The sequence below is a fragment of the Anopheles ziemanni genome, chromosome 3, assembly GCF_943734765.1.
Source record: "Anopheles ziemanni chromosome 3, idAnoZiCoDA_A2_x.2, whole genome shotgun sequence".
NCBI classification, from domain to species: Eukaryota; Metazoa; Arthropoda; class Insecta; order Diptera; family Culicidae; genus Anopheles; species Anopheles ziemanni.
This window is the reverse complement of record NC_080706.1, coordinates 16296129-16318080: the sequence shown is the minus strand read 5'-3', so window position 1 is coordinate 16318080 and position 21952 is coordinate 16296129. Positions and strand designations below refer to the sequence as shown.

Sequence of the window (21952 nt, the reverse complement as noted above, 5' to 3'; positions counted from 1 at the left end):
TTATCGCTCCATATCGAGCGATTTTCACCTGTGAACCCATTCCGTGGGCCTTTTCCCAGCCGGAGTCAGCTGGAATGGACCATTTTTCGTTGGCTCTTTCACCCTCTCCCTCTCTCTCTCTTGGGTTATTTATATTCGGTTTTGGTCAGGCACTGGAACAAAAACCCCCCGCAACACTATTAACCATAGTTTTATCGCGCTCGTAAACATAATTGAAAAATTAACTACAGATAATTAAGTGATGGTTGCCATTGTAGGACCATTAAAATCTCTCTAGGAAAACCCCCTCATCACCGTGCTGTGATAATAAAACTGCTCTTTTGCCCCATTGTTTTATTTCTTCTCGGAATATGATTTTCGAAATCATTTTAATTGCACTTTATGAAGCCACCACTTATTTGAAGCTTTTACATGGAAAAGTTTTGCACAGCAGTGTCCCGAACCCGATGGCGTTCCTCCACCCAGCAATCACACACATGAACCACCCCACCCTTCTGCCTTCTCCCACCCCTCAGGCCGTGGCCATGGCAGCAGACAATCACCGCAAAACGACGAGACAATCAGCGCACGGCGCAATGCTTCCGAAGGGACACTAAAAGTGGCACAGTTTGCGCACGACGACGATGTTGGTTTTTTCGCCGCTCGGTTATGTGAGTTTAAGCGGAAAACTGCGCGGTATGAATATGAAGTGTGGGTGGCAACGACGGGAGGGGAGAATATTAGACGTTGCCTGCGCGGTGGTGACGGTAGTGGTCGAAGATAAAGAGAGACATTTTCGAAATGCGGTGTACCAACTTCCACAGGCCAGAGTCTGCTCGGCAGACGCTTTGGGAAAAGCAAACGAACAGTTTGCGAGGCACCGTTTTTTTTTTTGTTCTTCGGCCAGGTATGACTTTCTGCCGCGTGGCCTTTTGGAGTGAGTCACACTGCGAGCGATTTCTTTTTCCATTAGCATGCGACGTTTTTTTTTGTGTGTGTTGGAAGGCAAACGTGTCGTTGCCGAAGATCGGAAAAAGTTATTTAGAGCTTCTTCGTTCGTTTATTTATCCACTCGGAGAAAGATTTTTGTTTCTCTTCCAAAAGCTTTATTTGAAAGATAGGGAGGTACTTTGTTTTGATAGTATTGACATTTTTCAAATACACTCTTTGGACCATCAACACGGCAACAGTCGACACATTCATTTTCTGGACGAGCTTTAAAATCTTATTACTCCAAAGAGACTCATGCCGTCCAAAACACCGATAAATGCGCTTGGAAAGGCGTCACAAAGTCGTATCCTTATCGATTACGTGTAAAGTTACACCCCCATTTTCCGCCCTCAAACAGAAAACAGTATCCAGAACCGCGGGTAAAAACCTCGCGGAGAAGATAAATGATGATAAAATATAATTTGACACCGGGGTAATCTGTTGTGACGAAAGTATCCACCCCTTTTTTAGCGTACCACTGGAGTCCAATTTTATTTCACTAACAGATTGCGGAAACCTTCGCTCGAGACCGAGGAAAGACGAGAACAGAAACACAACGTCAGTGGGGAGATTCTCTCAACGATCTAGTTATTTTTCAATAGCCTCTTGTGCATAATCAAAAACTTTGACTTTGGTATCGTGTGCTGATCGAGTGCTTTGTTTTTATATTTCCACCCGACTGTTTGCTTTGAAATGGAAAGTTCTTCGTTTCTCCGGTATTTTAACAACTCTTTAAATTCCTGAACTCCTGATTGAGCTTTCAGTTCAGCTTGACATTATCACTTGAATCTCATTCGAAAGGAATTCGGTTTCGATTAGTTTCCTCACACCTCGAATTTTAAATTACACTTTAGACAACCATTGGGATGTTTTTGTAAAGTCCATCAGTTTACTTTGTTTCACGGCAAATTGATTTAGTGCCAGTGTTTAATCATGGTTTTTTGTTCTGTTACTTTTTACCAGTTTTGAACGTTTCGCTTTCCGTTGGTCCTATTCCCACTTCGTCCGATTTTTCAAAAGGGTTAGTTAAAAACGAGAATTTCCGTTCGAACTCTCGAACCGCCCTGATATCGAGCCGAGCTTCACACACAATCGACTCACGGGGGGTTAAAAAAAAGGGAAACAGACCCTCGCAAAACGTTTGACTACAGGTGAAAAGCTTACCCGGGCGGAAACCGCCAGCCCAGAAGGGGGTTTTTGTAACCGGCGGCTTCGGTACTGTCACCGGAAGCGGAAATGAAAGTCCACCGGCACCGGCGAACCCAACTGCCCGAAACAACCGAAACAATTACAAGCGCAATAAAAGTTGTATCCTCAGGCGACCATTCGCAGGTCCGTTTTCAGTTTTCTCCCGTTTTTTTGTCGTACCCTTGCGGCCATATTGAGGAAAGTCGTTGGGGGATTTTTCCTTTTCGCCATCTGCTGAGGTTCCTTGCCTCGCATGCTCGATTGGTTCTTTGAAGGTTGAGGTTCGGATGCTTTTTGCTCCTATTTTGTTCGAAACTCTCCAGATTTTAACGTCCAACTTCGGTAAGCCGGTTTTTGTTATCCCGTTCTGCTGTATTTAAAGTCCTTCAAAGCAAATGGATTGGACTTCAACCCAGTGCCACGGTTTGACATTATCACCTGGCGCCTTTTTTTCCCTCCCGATCCCCCTTAAATCCTTTCGTGTACCATCTTGTCGTTCTCCTGCCCGCATAAACCGCGACACAAACGCTCGTCGTTTGGTCGGTTTGCGTTAAAAGGTAAGCCTGCTGGTAGTAGTGGGGTGCGGGTGTGGTTTTTCTCCGGGTTTTCCCGCGACGATGGCAAAAGCACACAACAATCCCACTACGACTTGGTGTGTGCTGGTGATATTTTTTGTCCCCCTATTTTCTCGCGCTCATGGAAAACCGTCCCCGGACGACCTTTGCTAAATGTACCGTCGAATCGTTTTCCAACTCTTTCCCTGTTGTTTTATTTTATTTTCATTTTACTTAACATCCGGGCACATTCCAAACGCCTTGTGGTGGTCTTCTTTCTAGTGGCATTCGTTGTTTGTTAGATGCGAAACGGAAACATCCTGCCACAGAGATACGTATTCGAAATACACTCGAAGAATGTGGCCCGGCTGACTTTCGATGGTATGAAACTACTCTGTTGGAATACATGCAGAGGTTCTTTTTCCCGTCCCATACCTCGAGAGTCGTTTGTATTTCCATTTTTCATGAAAATGTCTCGATTTCCCCCCGGTTGGAACACATGTACACACGCTTTTTGTTTCCTGTTTTCTTCTTTGTTTTTAATGCTTAAAATATGTAATGTGAAAAGAATCTCAGGTCAGTGAAGTTTCGAGTGTTGTTTAGGAACGGATTGTTTTCCCCGGTTTGAATATTGTCCCGCCTCCATCCCCGGGGTTTCCACCCCCCAAGGTGATTGCATATTTCATTCCACTCGACCGTTTCCCCGGTTGTGGTGGGGATTTGAAAAATTGTCCGTGTTTTTTTTTTGTTTTGTTTTGCACCCTACATTTGTGAAGGACGGGAATGCCGGTCGTGTGTCGAATTGTTTTTCAAAAGTTAGTTTGTCCTTTTCGTTCGAAATCCTCTCCGGTGCTTTGGGTTGAAGTGGGGGCCCTACCTGAGCAAAAGGTACACGTAGCCGTATTTGGTGTCGGTTCGGTGTTCATCCGGTTATGAATTTCTAGGCCCCGATGGAATTCGGAAGACACGGGGAAAAACAAAACCGTCACCCATCCATAAATTGAATATATGTGCGACTCTTCTTGTCCCTCGTCCCTCGTCCCTCGTCAACCAACTCACGGTTAACGTCGCTACACAAACACAATCGGGGTAAATTTGTTTGAGTTGAAAAATGATCCTTCCGTACCGGGCAAACAAGGTTAGGCAATTTTTTACAGGGTTGTGTGTTTTTAAAATCTTTTTTTATGTTTTTATCCCTGCGGTATTGAAGGAATCTCGATCCTTCGTTTGTTTAACTAAATTTGAAAAGTTTTTTTTTGGGGAGAGAAGAAGAAACAAACAATCACTTTTGCCTCTGCTTTACTCAAAATATGAAGCCATTCTTGGGCGGATGGGTTGGAGATGAAATTTACACGCCACCGAGATTGATTGTCTTTCGGTAAATGACGTTCTTTTCCACGGGATTGGATTATCCGTCGGCCGACGGAGATTAGCCTAACATCATGCTTAACAACATATTCCGCCATAATAAAATCAATAGCACAGCACGGTCCGCCCTTTGATTGTACACGAACGCTGCTTACTTTCGGAACCGGAGTAATATGTGCAAATGTGGTGCAGTAAACTGTCAGCACTTCAGGGCGGCGATTTATCGTGGCTTCTGTCTCTCTCTCTCCCTCTCTGGACTCTGGAGTGATGATTTAAGCCCCATCCATCGTCACCTCGTAAAACTCGTGGTGGTAGCGTTTTTTTTCTCCCGCTCGCCCGCGGATAAGCTCGTCACAAACCGGCGAGAACGTGTCGGCGTGGGGACATTTTATGACGCAGTATTGCCCGGTTGCCATTGGCCTCGGGAAAAGGCGCAGCTTATCACATTACCCTCCTCGTTGCTCGTGGAATGCGTGTGTGTTTCGGTTGTGGATTCGGTTTATTTATGCAACAAAGCTGATTCCGTCTGTGTACACATCCACCACAAACACACGGTGGCTTTATTCAGGCGATCATCGTGTTGAGCGTTGTTTTACAAGATTTTGTTGAATCTAGGGCAACACACATTTGCGTTATTGCCTCATATGATGATGTAGAAAAGGGTACAAACAATTCAGCGATTGTACTAAAAACGTTAAATCTAGTGTTGTGCCTTATGAATCTATTGGCGAGATTCATTCATATCAACCTTTCACCTAAAATTCATTCAGATGGATTCACGAATCTTTTGGGATTCGAATCTTCAAATCTTAATTAATCTTTCGAAACCCTAATGAATCTTATTGAAATGAACAAATAAATCATAAATCTCTAAAACGCAAAGAATCATTCAGATTCATGCATCTGAATATTAATGACACAACTCTACTTAAATCGTTTTATTTATCCAATGTTTTAAATTTGCCAATCATATTCAGCTAAATTATCTTTGTTTTTAAATTATCATTGTCTTCTGATTATCTGTACATGACAGCTTAAGTCTTATTTGGGTGGAAGAAAGAAAACTTCGGATAGGAAAATTACCGAAAGACGCTATCTGTCGCTCCATGCCGAAAACAGTAGCATCCATAATCTTAACAGCCTAAGTGAATTATGCACTGCCAAAAATATAACATTTGCATTATGGCTCTACTCCCTTCCTTTCCAATCCTCCTCATCGCTCCCCCCTCTCCTGAAGTGAGGAGTAAACACTTACTGCCACTCCGGGAACTGCTGCAACTGAGTGCTGATTTATGGTAAAGGAGCTATTTCGGTCGGGCTCACCCATCTTTCTCAGCCCGCACTCTCCATCATTAGACCGTTTTTCGGTTGGATTTATTTTCCTTCCCTTGCAGCACATTTTTTCACCCCTCGCTACGCCTTATCGACTTATCGCGGGAAATCGTTTGTTTGTGTGCCGCGAAACTGGCTTCTCTTTGGCTTCTTTTCTCACAGCGCGCGAGGCTACCGTTTGCTGGAATGACATCGATAAATCATTCATGGTGCAGTTTGGCCGAGTCACAAACCACCACCACCGTTATGACCATTACCTTTTATTCCCGTGGATAATATTTTTTTCTGTGCGTTTTTTAAAGCGAGCTGCAGGCGAAGAGTCAGTACGTAATGTGATTATGCGACTGGAAAATGTTCGCTTGTGGTTCCACTTTTTTATTCCTTTATGTCGAAAATCCTACTTAAAAAAGAAAACTGGAAGTTAAACAATAAAGTGCAAATAATTCCATAAACGTCTCAGATTTTGTGCAAATCCCTGTCAAACTTTAACGCTTCCTCGATGGAACATAAACATCATTCGCTTTTCACATGCAAACATAAAAGTTTGCTGATGGATAAAACAAATATAAACGTGTGTCAATAAACTTATTGATTTTATAGAAGACTCCGGTATCTCCCAGAAAAATTTCAATTTACGAGGCTTTGAATAGTTATGTTATATTTGATGTTTTGTTTTCCCCTCATTTCGATGAGATTGTTTCCACAGGGATATCGCAATCTTGAACACACCCACCGGGGAAACAACACTTAAACCTTTTCTTGGAACAATCAAAGACGCTCGTTATTTGTTAGACAACCGTATTAGCGACGGCTTCATCCCGCTAAACGGCCCAATCCAAGCCGGTTGGATGGCTCGAGCCGTGCGGGGCGAGACTTTCGGGAGGTGGACTTAGTCGTCGCTACGCTTTACCCGTAAGGCGCGGTTTCCGGTTTCGCACGGTACGGGCCGAACGGTAGGCGAGCGAACCGTTAATGCCACTGATTATATTGTCTGCTGGTCGGAATTGGGTGGATTAGGGCCGGCAGATTAGCACCCAACACTCGGCGTGGAAATCCTCCATAACCGCATTCCCCAAATCGAACTGTCGTTTTGAGTTGCGGTGGGTGTGTGATGGTAGTTGCCACTATTTTCCCCCTACTCTTTCATTCGCCGGGCGAAGAAGTGGGAAAGAATCCCCCCGTGGGAACGAAGGACGAAAAATACACACACACACTCGCACCCAACAAAACCACCAGGCGCCTCCATTACGCCGTCACGCGCCAACGGGCGGGAAAATCGTCGTGTTGAAACACGCACCCAAATGGGATGGAAGCTTTATTCAATTGAATAACTTCGAAGCGGGCGGGATGATGATAACCGTTCGCTTTCGTACGCGTTACTAAACCCACACGCGTGCTTGTGTGTGTGTGTGTGTGTGTGTATGCAACCCCAAAGGACAGGTGTTTGGGTGTTTTATCGCGTCCTCGTAACGAATGTTTACGAATGTCCTCGCCGCGAGTGCCCTTTTCCCTGCTGCCTTTCCAAAAAGCCACCGGAGTGGTAATACAGTTTGTGTGTGTGTGCGAGCACCAAAAGCGCAATCTGTTGGCAAACATTCCTCTCGATCGAGTTCGGGGGGAAAACGGGAAACCCCTTTTTGTGCAGGTGGTATTTTCTATCGTCAACTTGGAAAACTTAAAACTAATTCCACCCGAAACCCCCATTTTCCCTCTCCGGTGGATGATCCAGTCGGGTTCATCGATGTGCTATTTCCCTAACACAATAGTACGAGGAAACTGGCTGAACCGCGGGTTTGTTTTTCGCACAGTGAAATCTGCGCCGTTGGCTTTGGATTGACTTAATTTAATTTGTTTTAATTATAAATATTTTATTTTATGTTTTAGATCACCTTTAATCCATTTTTACTGACATTGATAACCTTTTCAACATTCTTAGAAAAGCATAATTGGAACTTATTCACTTAAATTGTTTTGAGCAAAATTTCTTAAGCCGGAAATGAAGCACAAATTTCACTAAACGGCTTTGTTTCTGTTGCTAGTAATAGTCCTTAAATAAAAGTGAAATTCTCAAAAAGGAAATTTAAATCAAAGTGGAATCCTTACCTTTAAATAGTCGTCGACATGACCAGAACTGAACCACTATGCTTCGGTTTCCGAAAGGACCCGCACGTAACGCGTGCTTAAAATTGGACACCGTTACGCGTCCTCCGGGTTTCCCCTCCTCCGTTCGCCGGAAACGGCGACGACGACGTTTCCCATGAAAACTAAAACCATTTGCCGCCGCGAATGTGCGAATTCAAGGCGTCGATTACCTTGTCCTTTTCCCGCTCCCATCCTCGTCCTCCTCCCCCTCCCCCACTACACCTTTCCCTCGGGCAGGCAATCGTACGGTTCGGTGGGTCGTAATTCGATTAAGGTGTTAATTGAATCTGTGGCGAGCCAATGTTTTTTAATCGCATTAAACGATGTCGTTGTCTGGCGCGGGCCTCCCGTTTGCGAAACCGCGTGACCGGATTTTCGTCCCCACACCCGGTGGTCAACATACCGCGACGGGGGGTTTTTCCGCGGGTGCAGTTCATTTCATTCGCCGGAAAAGCGCAGTCTAAACTTTTTTCTCCTTTCTTCCGTTCGAAGCGGACCTTCTCCCATCTGTTCGGTAAAATTCCTATGCGGCACATGGGAACTTAAATCTAACCGCAATTTAGATATCACCACTGAACAATTTTCATAGCGGTTATCACGTGTTATCGTGTCGTTTGCAAGCTCTCCTAAATCCTCACACTGGGGATGGCACGTCCCGGTTCGTTATGCTCCAATTATTTAAACGAGTTTGGCATTCAAGTTATATTCCTCAGGAAAAATTAAATGCCGACCAGGTCCAGGTCTTCGAATAATTTCACACGATGCACGACGTTCTTCTAAATGAAAAATAATCATAAATTTCACCAACCTTTCCACGCGGAACAGCGCCGCGCCTCACTGTTGTATCGCTACGTGCGGCCGATGGTCATTTCGGTTTTTTTTTATTTCATTCCATTTAATTTTTTCACTTCGAACCTCCCTAAAGATGTGGAAAATTATCTTAACCTTCCGGCCAGCGCGGGGAGGATTTCCAGAGAAAGGAAAGAACGTTACCAACCAGATGGAAAAATAATTTACCAAACGAAACTTCCCAAAACGAACGGTCCGTGCGCCTCGGGTTTTCGGTTCCGGGGTCTCGTAAGTGCGCGCTGCAGGTGTTTTTCTTTCCAAAGAAAAACAGTAAAAGTAATCTTGCTGCCATACATGCCTTGCCTGCCTGCCGGCCCGGCTTGGTCGTCCACCGCGACACCGGTTGTTGGGTGCGAATTTAAGGAATGCTTTCTTTTTTAACCTTACTTCCGAAACAGTCGTCCCCCCTCTCCCGGGGAAAGCGAGCTTTTCTTTGGGGCATGCAAAAAAGAAGGAATCACAATTCAGCGGACAACTTTTTTTTTATCCATCCGGAACCACGCTCCGTGTCTTTAACGGGCCGATGGGGGACATTTTCTTTGGAATTCAGTTAGGAAAAATTTATGCATTTTAACGACACCCTTAAACGGTTTCGGTCCCCCAACTCGAGAGTGGAATGATGGGGGATGTGGTGGAGGGTGGTGGTGGGCTGTAAAATGTGTTTTTCTTTTCATCTGTGTAGCTTCTTTTACAAACGAGCACTCACCGCACCACCCCTCTCCATCCCCATCTCCTTCCACAACCTTTCCAAGGTGGCGATGGTGTGAAAATGAGCTTCGGAAAAATAGTCCCCCCGGGGGGGGTGGGCAAAAGGCGGGCTTTTCCGTCTCGCGCTGCACATTATCATTTTACGACGGCCCCACCGGAAGTGCCACCGCCACCCACTCGTGGAGTAGGAGGGGGAAGGGTGCACCCGACGTGGTACGGTTTAAATTCAATTCGATTTTCCACACAAACATAACACCCCACCCATCCACCGAGCAAAAGGGCGACAGATCGGTGCGACATTATTGTCAGTTCTGTCACTTCCTTCTGACACGCGAAACTGGGAAAAGCGGGAAGATATGAGGGAGGGGAGGAGGGGGGGGGGCGTTGCGTTGGTGATGGGCAATGAAAATTGCTAGAAAATTGATAAATCGTGTTAGTCACTGACACCGGCACCGGTTGATGGTCTTGGATCCACCGGAACACACACACACACACACCATAAAAGGGGCATTTGATAAGGGGGATTTTCCCGATTTCCGCATGTCCCGCGGTACATCAATTTTCATTTACAGCTCCCCCCTGTTCTTCCCCACCCCGGTGGGTGATGAATTTGTGGTCTATCAACATGTCGCCACGGTGGCATTTCCTCACCGGGAAAATGCGATATGCAGAAGACTTCTCGACGTCTTCCACCACCCCAAACGAAGGGTTAAAAGGGTTCGAAAGGGGGTTGACACTTGCGATCACTCTGCCGCAGTGTCACGGGAGAACGGAAGGCAATTTGATACCCGGTCTTGACGTGACAACAGCAACCCGGCTCGTGGAAGGAACTCGCTGGCCCCCAAAACAGTTCTCGACCCTCGTGTGCCCCAAACAGAGGGAGAGGAGGCGAGAACGTTGTCGCATTACGAGAGGCCCGCCTGCAAGTGCCACGTGATGTTATTTATGGTGCCATGAACATTTCCAACCTGCCTATTCGTAGTACCATTTTCCCCGTGTGTTTTTTTTCCTCTTCGGAAATGGTGTAAAATAGATCTGGTATGTTGGGTGCCCGGAAAAACAACATCACTCACCCGCCAACACATTCCTTCTACAGCACGGAAATGCAAATAAAATGGAAGAAAATCATCAAGCTCGCTGGCTTTCGGAAATAACTCTCCCTTTTGGCTCGCGCGTAACGTTTTTCCGACCCGGAAAGCTGACCTCCCGCCCCCCTCCCACGCGAAGTGACTTGAAGGATATTTATGGCCCCACCACCACGTGGAGGAATTTTCGCTTGCATTTTCCAGCTCCCCCCCCTGGGGTGTTGTTGCGTTTTTGTTTTGTGTGTTTTGTGCACACTGTTCATTTTTGTGTCGTAAATTTTTCCCCGAGCGAAAGGGAAAGCTTCAATGTGGCTTCATGAAAAAAAACGCACCCAACCTGATCTCGATTTCATACGCTTGCAGGTTTTTTTTTTTTTAATCACCCACCTCCACCTCGGAACTTCCGGAGGAAGGTGTTGACGTCGACCAACTTCTGATGATTTACTCCCCCGCCTACACGCTTTTGGCGCATCGGAAAAGCCTCCCACCGTGACTCGGAAGCGCTTGTTTACTGCCACGACAAATTGCAGGAATTTCGCTAATTGTGTCACATGCCGGGTGTGCGCCCGTTTCCTTTTGCGGACGGTGGCGGGCGACTCGGTTATTGCTGACAAGGGACCACTTCTAATCGCTGCAGTACAACCGCCTTCCCTCCCCGTCGGAGGGAAGAGGGTGAATTTAGTGGGCCTGTGTTGTTGGGTGTTATTTTGGCGTCCTTTAATCGATACTTTAAAGCTCATTCCCGGAGGAGGAGGGTTGCTGAATCTCGTTCAGCCCGTTGGTTGTTTATTTTTTGCCCCAGACCAAGTGGATTTATCTACCCGTACGCTTCACATTAGCGCCAAACTATTTCGTTACGTTCGGCCTGCGACGGACGACCGAGGGGGAACCTTTTCCTACCACTGCCTACTTTATGGTTGGCCTCTCCATAAATCTTGGATATCGTTTCGAACTCATCTGCCCAAGCAGCCGGTGCCGGCAAGCGAAGAAACCGTGGCACTGGCGATTACGGGTAATATCATGCATCCTCTCCACCGTGTAATACTGCAGTGCAATCTCGTTTTTCGCCCTTGGTAGAAGCCACAACCACCACCGACCCCCGGCTCGGAGTAAAGCTGAGTCGTCGGAATGTAACGAAGGTTCGCCTCATGACGCAGCGTTATCAACCGGGATCGGTTTTCCCATTTCCCCCCATTTCGTAATTGCTTTTGCAACATGCTGCAGCGCTCGTGGAGAGATGTGTGCAGCAAATGGATGGCACATGCCGGTGTGTGGCAATTGTAAAACGGTATCCATCGTCTAATCAACCGTACACTCTCTCTCGACGCCACGGGATATGGCCGGGTGTGCATGGCACTTCCAACACACTCGCACTCGCTAACGCTAACACCGAAAACCAATCACAAACAATTAATTACTGTCTTACTCCCATTATGGTTTTCCCCTCAGATCGTCCCCGGAGACGTTGAAGGCGAGCGGCGGCAAGCAACCGAAGCAGCAACAGCAACAGCAGCACCAAAATGTGGGGATCGTGCGAGGAATTGTCCAGCAGCAGCAGCAGCAAAAGCAGAACCACCACGGTAACAATGTCCGCCATTCGCCGAACGTGACGGCGGTGGTGGGGAAGGGTGGTGGTGGTGGCGGCGGCGGCGTTACGGCGACCAGTGACCACAGTAGCAGCAGTAGTGCCAGCAGTACCGCGAGCTCTTCAAGCGCCAGCTCTGCCTCGTCGAACCATACCAGCACGAGCAGTGGCATCGGAGGGAGTGCGGGAAGTGGAAGCGGCGGCCATCAACAACCTCAGCCCCAGCAGCAGCAGCAGCAGCAACAACAGCAGCCCGTCGAGGCGACTTATGCGAGCGTAATCAAGAAGCCAAAATCACATGCATCATCGGTTAGCCAGAGTAACGGCCAGGTCCGAAGCGGCAGTGGCAGTCCGGCCGGGAGCTCGGCGTCGGCGGCGACGGGGAGCGGTGGCGGTGTCGGGGGCAATGTGGTCGGCGAATTTAACGCGGCCGATCTGCGCAGTTCGCTCGACCGGAAGGTGAACGGGCTCGTGTTCAGCAATGGGCTCAACGAGCGAGTCCCGCCAGTGTCGGCGGTCGTGCCAGCTGGAAGCGGTGGTGGTGTCCCGGCGGCGGTGGGAAGCGTTATCGTGGGAGCGACCATGAAGGCCGATCAACATAACCAGCACCCACCGCACCTGGGGACGTTAAATCGGTACGCCGGTGTCGGCGTTGTCGGGCAGCAGCATTACCACCACACGCAGCTCCAGAACCTGCTCTGCACGGACAATCAGCACCATCAGCACCTGGACACGAGCAGCATCAGCAGCATCAGCAGCTCGAGCGTCGGTGGGGCGAATCAGAGCGCGGGCAGCAACGGTTCGAACGGAAGCCACCTGTTGCTGAACGGCGGAACCTCCGGGCACGGCGGAGGAGCGGGTAGTGGCGCGACGACCAACTCCCCTATCACCGGTATCTCCTCGAATGGGGCCCTTGTGCCACCACCGTACCGGGATCCACCGCCTCCACGGAACAGTCCACTGTCCCACCGACTCCTCCTCGATGGCCTCAACAACAACAACAACAGTGGAAGTAGTAACAGTAGCGGCAGCCATCTCCACCATCACCACGTGGCGTTCGGCAACGGTAGCAACACGCTCACCAGTCTCAGTAGCTCCGGAAGTGCCGGAAGTGCCGGGGGTATTAGCAGGAAGTACGAGAAGGACAGCATCAACATGAACCTGGCGGCCGCCGGGAATGTCCCCGGTGGTGGTGGATCGTCGTCCGCCTCGTCGACGATTTCCTCCTTCGGTGGCCCGTCGGTGGGTGGGAGCGGGGTCGGTGCGGGACCCGGTGAACCGCTGCTCGGGTTGACCAACGCCGAGACGAACCTGCTGATGGGGATCGGGGCGGGTTCGTCGGACCAGCAACCTCCGGTAACCGGCTACCGGGAGTTGGTACAACTGATCAAACTTCAGCGCGAAAAAATCAACAACCAACAGGCCGACATAACGAAGGTGGGTCCTGCTTCCGGGGAGCTTACTAACCCTGTTTCTACGTATCTCTCTTTTTTTTTTAGTATGTACTGCATGTGCTACACAAAACCCCAACCAACGAAACTAACAACGAGGCTATAAATGTTAACCTTTAATTTATAATTTATTTTCATTTGTAATGTATTCTGTCCCTTGTACTTCTACACACCTTCCATCTAAGTTGATTTCTTATTTAACCCTAGCGAAAGATCGGTAACGTACACGGTGTCTAATATATTATATTACACATTTTAACATCAATTTAACAACACTAAGATAAAATTCCTTAGCCTTTTTTTTCAATTGAAAGCTACCTGTTTGTAGATCAATTACAGCGAATGTGTTGAAATAATATAATACCGCCTCTAATTGTTTAACAAGGTTTTACGTATTTTGTTTCATCGCTATTTTCTCTCAAATTGGAACGATTTCGACCCAATTAAAGATCAAAATGAGCATTTTTGCTTGTTAATATAAGATAGCATAAACAGTAGGTCCCCACAGTACTCTATACTCGAGATACACGATTTTTTTTATAACCGACAGCTCATTGCGTTTACCGTTGTTGCTTGAATTCTGATTAGTTAATTTTGCTTGGTTTTGGTAGAATGAAGTTTTTAATACGCAGTTTTAAAAAGCCGTTTAAAGGCCATGACTTCATTGGCCCGAATTTCTATGAAAGATAGAAATAGTCAAGGTGTTCGAACAAGCAAAGAGTTACGATGCAATTGCTGGGAAATAAAACGACCACAATCAACAGTGCGGACCATTATGCAAAGTTAAGATAGGCTCTGGAATTCTACGAAAGGAGTATAGCCTCTCGGAAACGTAATGAAATAATAGAAAAAATGGAACACTTATTAGTGATTTGGATAGAAGATATGTTAAATAAGCGGTTGTTGGTGTCAACTCTTCAATATGAAGTATTAAGGATATGGTAGGGGAAATCCGCTAAAACTGGATATACGCTATAGCGTTCGGTCCCAAACATTAGCGTACTGCGGGAACCTACTGTATGGCCATTTCATTCGACTTTAAATATTACGTTAGCTCGATCATTTTCACTGATAATTAAGCCTACTTGGAGTATAGATTCTTAGCGAGAAATATGTTTAAAAAATGAAGACGAACAATGTTGCGAAAAACAATATTTAAAGGTATAATAATGTTTACAAATTGTATATCTCAACTGGTGATGGTACGCCCCACGTCTAACAGGCTGTCTCACTTTACTATAGTGCTTCCGAAGCCCTCTCCTTTATCCGGTTAAAGTTTGACGAAGGCTTATAGCGCTCTTCCGTTCTTCGCTTTCGAAAAAGCCACTTAAGCTTTCACCTCTTATTAGTTTCGATAGCACGCGCTTCTGAAACCCACCCTCTTGACTTATGCACATACACACATACAAACCGTACACTGCGAGTCGGCGAGTGCCTCTCCTGAAGAAGTAAAATCAAACCGAACACGACGACGGTACGCGATGAGGAGGAAAGATACCTTCCCTCGGAAGCCCATACGTAGGGATCAGTTCCGGAAAGGTGAAACAAGGCACAACGAGCCGATGCTTGGAGGACTTACATTCCCCCTCTTCGATTACATGCCGCAGCAAACATCATGGCCCAATAGAAGAGGGGGGTTGGGCGAAAAAAGAATATAAGTGTTGTTCAACGAGTCCATAACGATGACGAGCAGCGTTAGTGGTCTAGGGTCCTCAAGTGGATTTAGGAAGCGTCCTAGTGGAATCCCCCCCAATCGCGCCGAATGTGGTCGAACAAAAATGGGGGGAGGGAGGTGGAAACCAATCGGCAGCAGCATGCCTGGCTGGCCTCCCAAGAACAAGACCAGCATTCTGGTGGTGGACTTCAGCGATGACAAGCCGGTAATGATGACAAGCACGATGAGGACACTTTTGGGGCACACTTACCGGGTGCTTCTGCTACCTTCGAGTGGCTTTTTTTTTTCTTCGATCGGTTTTCTTACGCCCAAGGATCACAAGATGATGAGGATGTCCGTTGTAAATGGTTGTGGTTTACATTGTTTACACCATCTCCTTAGCCGGTAGCTTGTAGTGTGCTAATAATATATTAACTTTTACGCTTGTGATTATTGTAGCGGCAGGGGTCTCTGCTTCGGGCTGAACAGGACTTGCTTCACCTACGATAGGTGGCTCTTCTTGCCGGACTTGCCTTTCGAAAAGTTTAACATTGTCTCACCTTCCGTTTTGCAGTACGACTCGGAGATCCTGTACCTGGAGGGCCGCAGCCGGGACCAGATCGACCAGCTCGATGCGCTCGCGCTGGAGCTCAGCAAAACCGACCAGCAGTACCGGGCCACCAGCGAGCAGCTGCAGGCCTTCCAGTACGTGGAGGAGGAGAGCGAGCTGGTGCGGCAGCAGGAGAAAACGCTCAAGTCCGAGCTGACACTACTCCGCTCCAAGCTGGCCAACTGCGAGACGGAGCTGCTGCAGTGCAAGAACAAGATCCGGCTGCTGATGGACGAGATTCTGGTCGAGCAGCGCAAGTATAGCCGACAGTACGATCCGAACCGACAGCAACTGCTGGAGCGGCATCTAATGTGTGAAGTTGACAGGCTGCAGGTGGAGATCGACCTGGCGGTCCAGAGCGCGGACCAGGCGAACAAGGCGCACGAGAAGCTGAAGGGCGAGGTGGCGATGCTGGAGGGCGCGATCGCGGACAAGAAGAAGCAGGTCGAGAAGCTGGTGCACGAGATGAAGGAGGTCAACCTGCAGAGCCTGGCGGTGGTGCCGCCGGCGGAGGAAGTCCGGCATCTGCTGGAAGGTGAGTCCGAGTGTAAGAGTCGTTTTTGTTTCTGTTTTTTTTGTTTTTGCTTTCTTTTTCGAATCTCTCCCTTTTTTCGCACGGAGTTTGTTTTGGTTCATTACTTTCGAACGCATCGAATACATTATTTGTATTCATCCGATGTTCCATGCCGAAAAGAAGAGACTCGAAAAAAAAAGTTTCCCAATTAAAAAATCCCTACACCTCAACTAAAACTATTCATCCCCTTTCCTTCTTTCTCACTCACCTCTTCAGTTGGTTCCGTTAAACCCGGCAGCACCCGACGGATGATCGGTTCCCCGAGGCAACTGGAGAACGCTGTTCCGACGAGCAAAAATCCCCACGGCGTATGGGTTTGAACAACCGGAACCATGCTGCAACGCCATGGACAAACGGACAGCCGAAAACGACGACCACGACGCCGTGCGGATGCTGGACGAATTGGAATTCCAAGGGAGCGGGTGTTGTTCCCGAGGATCAGGGGAACCGGCGCAGGGCGGAGGTGTTTGTGTGTATAGAGCGTAAGTAGAGCCCCGCCGGACTGCCGGACCTCGGAAACTTCCCCCTCCCGAGCGCGGTCGAATCCGAAGGCAGCAGCAAACGACGGCTGCGGCGGCGTGCGGAAGTTATTCTTGTAATCAAAATGATGGTAACCATTCTCAAATGTGATAATCGTTGGTAAGGGCAGACAGGCGAAGGGGCGAGAGAAGGGGAGAGGGACACGGGACATAGAAAAAAATGAGGGAGAAAGTAGAGTTATGCGCTTGTACTTAAAACAAATACTACAAAACACAACCACACGATTGGTGGACGGCAGCTTTGTGGCGGGGCGCGGCGGCTAGAGAAGCAGGCAAAAGCATTCCAGAAGCATTTTTCCAATGTTTTCCTCCCGTGTCTTTGTTGTTTTTATTCTACTTTAAGGACGAAAAGCGGCGAAAAAAGCATACCATTACAGAGGCAAAGCGAAATGAAAAAATCCAGGGTCCAATGTTTTAAGTTTTGCAGTGGAAATTTCGATCCAGATGTGGAAGCCTACGTTTCCCAGTGCGTTCGAGTGGGTATGCTTTTCCCCCCGGGGGAGCAAAGCCTAACAAGGATTTGCCTCCCCCAGCCCGCTATACTTTTATATATATACCGCCACACATTCCTTCCTCCTTTTGGTTATCCTTGACGAAACCGTAAAGAGGGGGAAATAGGTTTTACAACAACAACAAAAAAAAGTTCCGATTGAACACATACTAGGTCGGTCCTTACTCTTTGTCCGTACTGTAACGTATTTTATTGCAATTGGGGTTTAGTTCCCGCCCTCCCTCCCCAGTGGACGTTTTTATATTTGTATGTAAAGTTTTATTAAAATTGACGTGTGAGATTGACAATGGGAAAACACATACTCACTTTCGTTTAGGTTGCCATTTACTTACTTACTTAAAGTGTGTTGCCGATGCAGAAGAGTTTACTAAAACTTGCCCACAGGTATTGTCAGGATGTTTTACAGATTGTATGTTTTTAATTTATTTAGAAAAGTACCGTACTATTTTAAATGTTTTTTTAAGAAGCAAGCAACAAAAATTCTTTTCAATTTGGACACCCAATTACGATAACAACCCCCCTTATGAGTTAGTTCTTCTCCCGTTTCGCAAGGCCATCGATTGTGTAAACACTTTTTTTTAACCGCCACATGGGTTTCGTTTTGTTAGTTTTTTAAACCGTCATGTAGGGTTCTCAGTTCTCGTTTCACTTTCATCCCGTTGGGTGGATTGAAACTTAAAAAATGCAGGACACACAACCTCCGTCGTGACATATCATCTACTGAGGATTGTTTATAGTTATTTTTAGTTAAATTCTATCCTTCAGTCCCAGCCAGATTCGTTGCGTTTGTCTTTTTGTACATTAGTTCAAGCTTTCCGGGAGACGTTTTCGGTGGGTTTTAAATGATAGAAACAAAAGCGACCGGAACAAGGAACGGAGCGTACATGTGCCCGTTACAAGTAAGACTATTATAAAGAGGAAAAGAAATACAACAGAAAGTGTGCGTGTGGTGTGTGTGTTTCCAGAGGGAAAATGAAAAACTAAAGATTTCATATATATTGTTATGATATACACCAGTGGTTATTGCGTTCGCTGAGTTTAGACACAAAGTAAAAAAGTTAAAAACACCGGGGGAAGAAAATCAAAATGAAAAACAGTCGATGAGAGGCAAACGAGAAGAAGGGACTGTTAAATTCCCCTTATAAGTGTGTGCAATGCGCTTTATTTTAACGTATCACTTAAAGACGACGAAGAAAAACGTACATGGAATGTACTCGGAAAAAAAGAGGGAAGCTTGCTCCGGGGAGTGCAAAACATTCCCATTACATGCCTGACTCTCAAAGTGACACCAGTCAGTCCGGTTCAGGCTCTCTCTCTATGTCTCGTTCTCGTTTAACTCTTGGAGCCGAACGCTGTAGGAAGTAAATTATAAGGACAAACTACCCCGTACTCGAGACAAGGGCGAAATTGATTACACCAAAAACATAAATATCAAACGTTGAACGAAACTTAAACCACCTTTAACGTATAGAGCGAGCTCTCCTCTTCCCTGCCGACGGGTGCCGGTGGAACCGACTGGTCCGCCTAGCCTCGCTATAGTTCGTGAGTATGTGTGTTTGTGTGTTGTGTGAGCTCGTTTAAAGAAGATGCACCATCTGTATCTACCGCCCGGCGTGCAGTTACTCATTCCGGGGAAAGGTTTCAGTGTACATATTGATCCTTTCCGGTGGGGGTAGAATGGATCCGTAGCTTGTCGTATAAATACATTTTAATGTTTTTCGAACTGTGATGAATAGCTTTCGAAGAAGTAGATTTACTGGTTGCACTCCACGAAAGCGTTGGGTAATGAGGGTTGTTTTTCTTTTCATTCAATTTTCCGGCGATGTAGAATGCCAGTCTAGCGGTGAAGTAATCTCTTTTAGTTTGAATTCACCTGCTAAAACTAATTACCGAACAACCAGCGAGAGAGAGAGAGTGATGGGAAAATAGAAGAGTATATATCAACATCATCATCATTATCATCATCAAGCAAATGAAACACCAAGAGTTGTTTTTGAGTAGAAAACAAACACGGATGAGCGGACGAAACGACTCGGTCGATAGAAATAGAAAGGCTTTCCGTGCTAGCTTTTGGCCGCCGTAAGTCAATCGTCGTCGTCGTCGTCGACGTTGTAAAGTGTATCATACATCTACCCCATGTTAGAGTAGATCACGAAACATTAGAATCTTTCCGGGCGAAAAAAAAAACCATGATCCTAGGCAGAACACAAGAAGGACTCGTAAATACTTCAATTCTGTCCAGAAGGCACCGGTGGTCTGACCCGAAACTAGTCCACCTTTCCACGGACGGAAGGGCTCGCTTCACCATTCACGCTACAGCGAGAGAAAAACGAATGGAAGAATGATAACACACCGAAAAACTAAATCACCCACGCGAACGACGATGCTTGGGGCAAAAGTTTTCGTCGGTTTTTTTTGTTTTGTTTTTTGGTCCTAGCGGCTTTCGACTATTTTACGAACCGACTGAACCACGAGGATGAGGATGATGACGAGAAGATGGAAAGATAGAGGGAAAAAAATGAGTACACAAACTCCTCGTACCCAATGGAACTCGTTGCAAAAAAAAAGTGAACCCCATAGTTAGGAAAGTGAGCTCTCTCGGCCGCCGGGGGAAAGCTTGTCGTTGAAGTGGAAACTCGCACCCGCCGGAAGTTGAAGCGCACCAAAGGACTGTGAAGTTCGCTCGGTTCGAAATGGGAGCTGGCTTAAGCCAACCTCTCCGCACTAAGCTAATGAAAGCACGCTGTTATTGAAAAATAGAACTTTGAGACAATACCTTTTACACAAACAGACACACACACACACTCACACAAATCGAAAAATGGATAAAAAAGAATTAAAATAAATTAAAACTAACAGACACAAAACAGAGGGAATAAAAAGTATGGCCGCACCATGTTCTTCCGGTTAATCACAATGCCCTTGTTAATGGAAATGCGCCTCCCGTGTCACCGGCGCACCGTATTGTTACCGGATGTGGATGGACGGAATTGAAACGAGAAAAATCAAAACATGTTATAGAACGCCCAAGGCGTCGATGGCGGGAGAGAGAGAGAGAAGGAGGGACGCTATGAAACGGTTTTCATGATGCACGAATGAATTTAAACTTACACACGAACAGCTACCAAACACCAGATCTACATATATATTTACGGCACTAATCTTGCGGCATCGCAATTCTGGGCAATCTTTTTTACACATTTCGCTTCCCGCTCAGTCTTCTCAGTCAGTCTGGCGACCATCAGAGGAGAGTTAAAAACTCGTCACCAAAATGCTAAGGTAGTGCACCACACTCGACCACGTGACGATCAGTTAATGCACGTGCCGAATTCGCAAACGGTTAGAATAAACAATCATCCCGACACACAAATACACCAGCGACATACGACATAGAAACAGAGTAAATTGATCAAGAATCTGAAAGAGCTTATATAATTAAATGACAAATAGAAATATCCCAATGCAAAAATACACTGAAAGAGAGTAAATGCTATAAGATTTCAAAACAAAAAAGGAACAATAGGTTTGAACGAAAAAAAGAACATTTCCACGCAACGTAACCTAGTAGGCTCTGTCATATCGAAAGTATTTGATTTGAGTTTTAGAACCCTTCCATATAGAATCGTGTGTGTAACCGCTTGAACAGAGCTTTCTTTTTTTGTGGAAAACACACTTATATCCTCTCGAGAAGTTATAATTATTTTTCCGATGAAAAATGTCTCCTCCTTTTAAACATGCCATTTTTTCTGTCGATTGCGTTAAATCAATGGATACAAATTCACACCGTGACACAAACGAGTCACCGTTCTAAATTAATTGAGTGTTTCTGGTGAGCAACCTCGCTTTGGAAAGATAAATTATTCCGTATGATAACGCATCCGACGTCATGTCAGCACACGCTCAGCAATCGTTCGGTAAAAGGAAAGGGGAAACAAACACGGGGTCTCGAACGTTTTGGGTAAACTTTTATACCTCCAACTCTCGGGAGAAGATGGAAATGGTTCAAGAGTGTGGGATGAGGTATGTTTATTTGAAACAAATTCATCTTCGTTCGTTTCGTGCACAGTCTGTTATTGATCTTTTCCGGTGTCAAATGGTAATGATATGAGGACAAGCGAGTTCTTTGACTTCTATGTTTTGAGAACAAAACACATTGAGTTCAGTAGAGACGAGACTTGAGGTAGAGATGTTCATAAACCCCCTTAACGGCCGTTTTGGTTTAAAAAAAAAAAAAAATTCTTAAAGTTCGTACTACAAGTTTTACGTAACCAATCAGGAGAATTAAGAAAGGAATTGCGTGAAATCTAAGACGTGGATAGTCAGTCCTCTCGTACAGGGGAGGGTCCGGTCTCGGTTGGGATTCGAACCCACGCCGTCGAGGTGGTGAGCCCCGGCGCTAATGGGCCGATTTTCTAACCGGCGCTATCGCCCGGCTGTCGCGGTCCCCCACGCTCCCTATATTAACATTATAAAGAAAAAGAATTTTAAAAATGATAGACCTAGACAGGAAAGTGAGTAAAAGCTGGCACCACAAGGAATTGGACGTGATACGATTGTTTTTTAAATACTATTTTTCAACTAAACATTCCCCAAGTACAAAAAAAAAAATAAATGATTGGACACAAAAAGTGCAGAAAAGACACACACCCCCACAGATTCCCCTTTCGATGGGGGAGCATTGTCCTCGAATATAGGATTAAAAACCACACAAACACTTATATTTCGTTATTATTTGATAAGCATTCCACACTTTTCCGGTGTTGTTTCGAAGTGTGGTGGTTCATGTTACGGAAAGCAATAGGAAGGCAACAGGCGTGCCGGAAGGCTCAAGGA

At 46.3% G+C, this 21952-nt stretch overlaps 2 protein-coding genes across 2 annotated transcripts in view; both read left to right on the top strand.

Moving 5' to 3' along the window:
* Positions 1 to 13351, top strand: part of LOC131284213 (la-related protein Larp4B-like) — a 40188-nt gene extending 26837 nt beyond the window's left edge. The window contains exons 3-4 of the mRNA XM_058313068.1: positions 11645 to 13217; positions 13280 to 13351. Of these exons, the coding sequence (XP_058169051.1) occupies positions 11645 to 13217; positions 13280 to 13351 (1645 nt within the window). The remainder of the gene's footprint in view (positions 1 to 11644; positions 13218 to 13279) is intronic.
* A 1658-nt stretch (positions 13352 to 15009) lies between these two features.
* LOC131284212 (ras association domain-containing protein 8-like) lies at positions 15010 to 16446 on the top strand. The gene is made up of 3 exons (XM_058313067.1): positions 15010 to 15111; positions 15460 to 16030; positions 16286 to 16446. Exons 1-3 carry the CDS (start codon positions 15010 to 15012, stop codon positions 16387 to 16389), a joined length of 777 nt encoding a protein of 258 aa, XP_058169050.1. The 3' UTR covers positions 16390 to 16446.
* Positions 16447 to 21952: the final 5506 nt, after the last annotated feature.

Bases quoted from the DNA above. Each gene is read 5' to 3' on its own strand.
- LOC131284212 (XM_058313067.1), top strand. From the start codon at position 15,010: ATGGGGGGAGGGAGGTGGAAACCAATCGGCAGCAGCATGCCTGGCTGG. The intron at 15,112-15,459 runs GTAATGATGACA...TCCGTTTTGCAG, and splicing joins ACTTCAGCGATGACAAGCCG to TACGACTCGGAGATCCTGTA. The intron at 16,031-16,285 runs GTGAGTCCGAGT...TCACCTCTTCAG, and splicing joins AGTCCGGCATCTGCTGGAAG to TTGGTTCCGTTAAACCCGGC.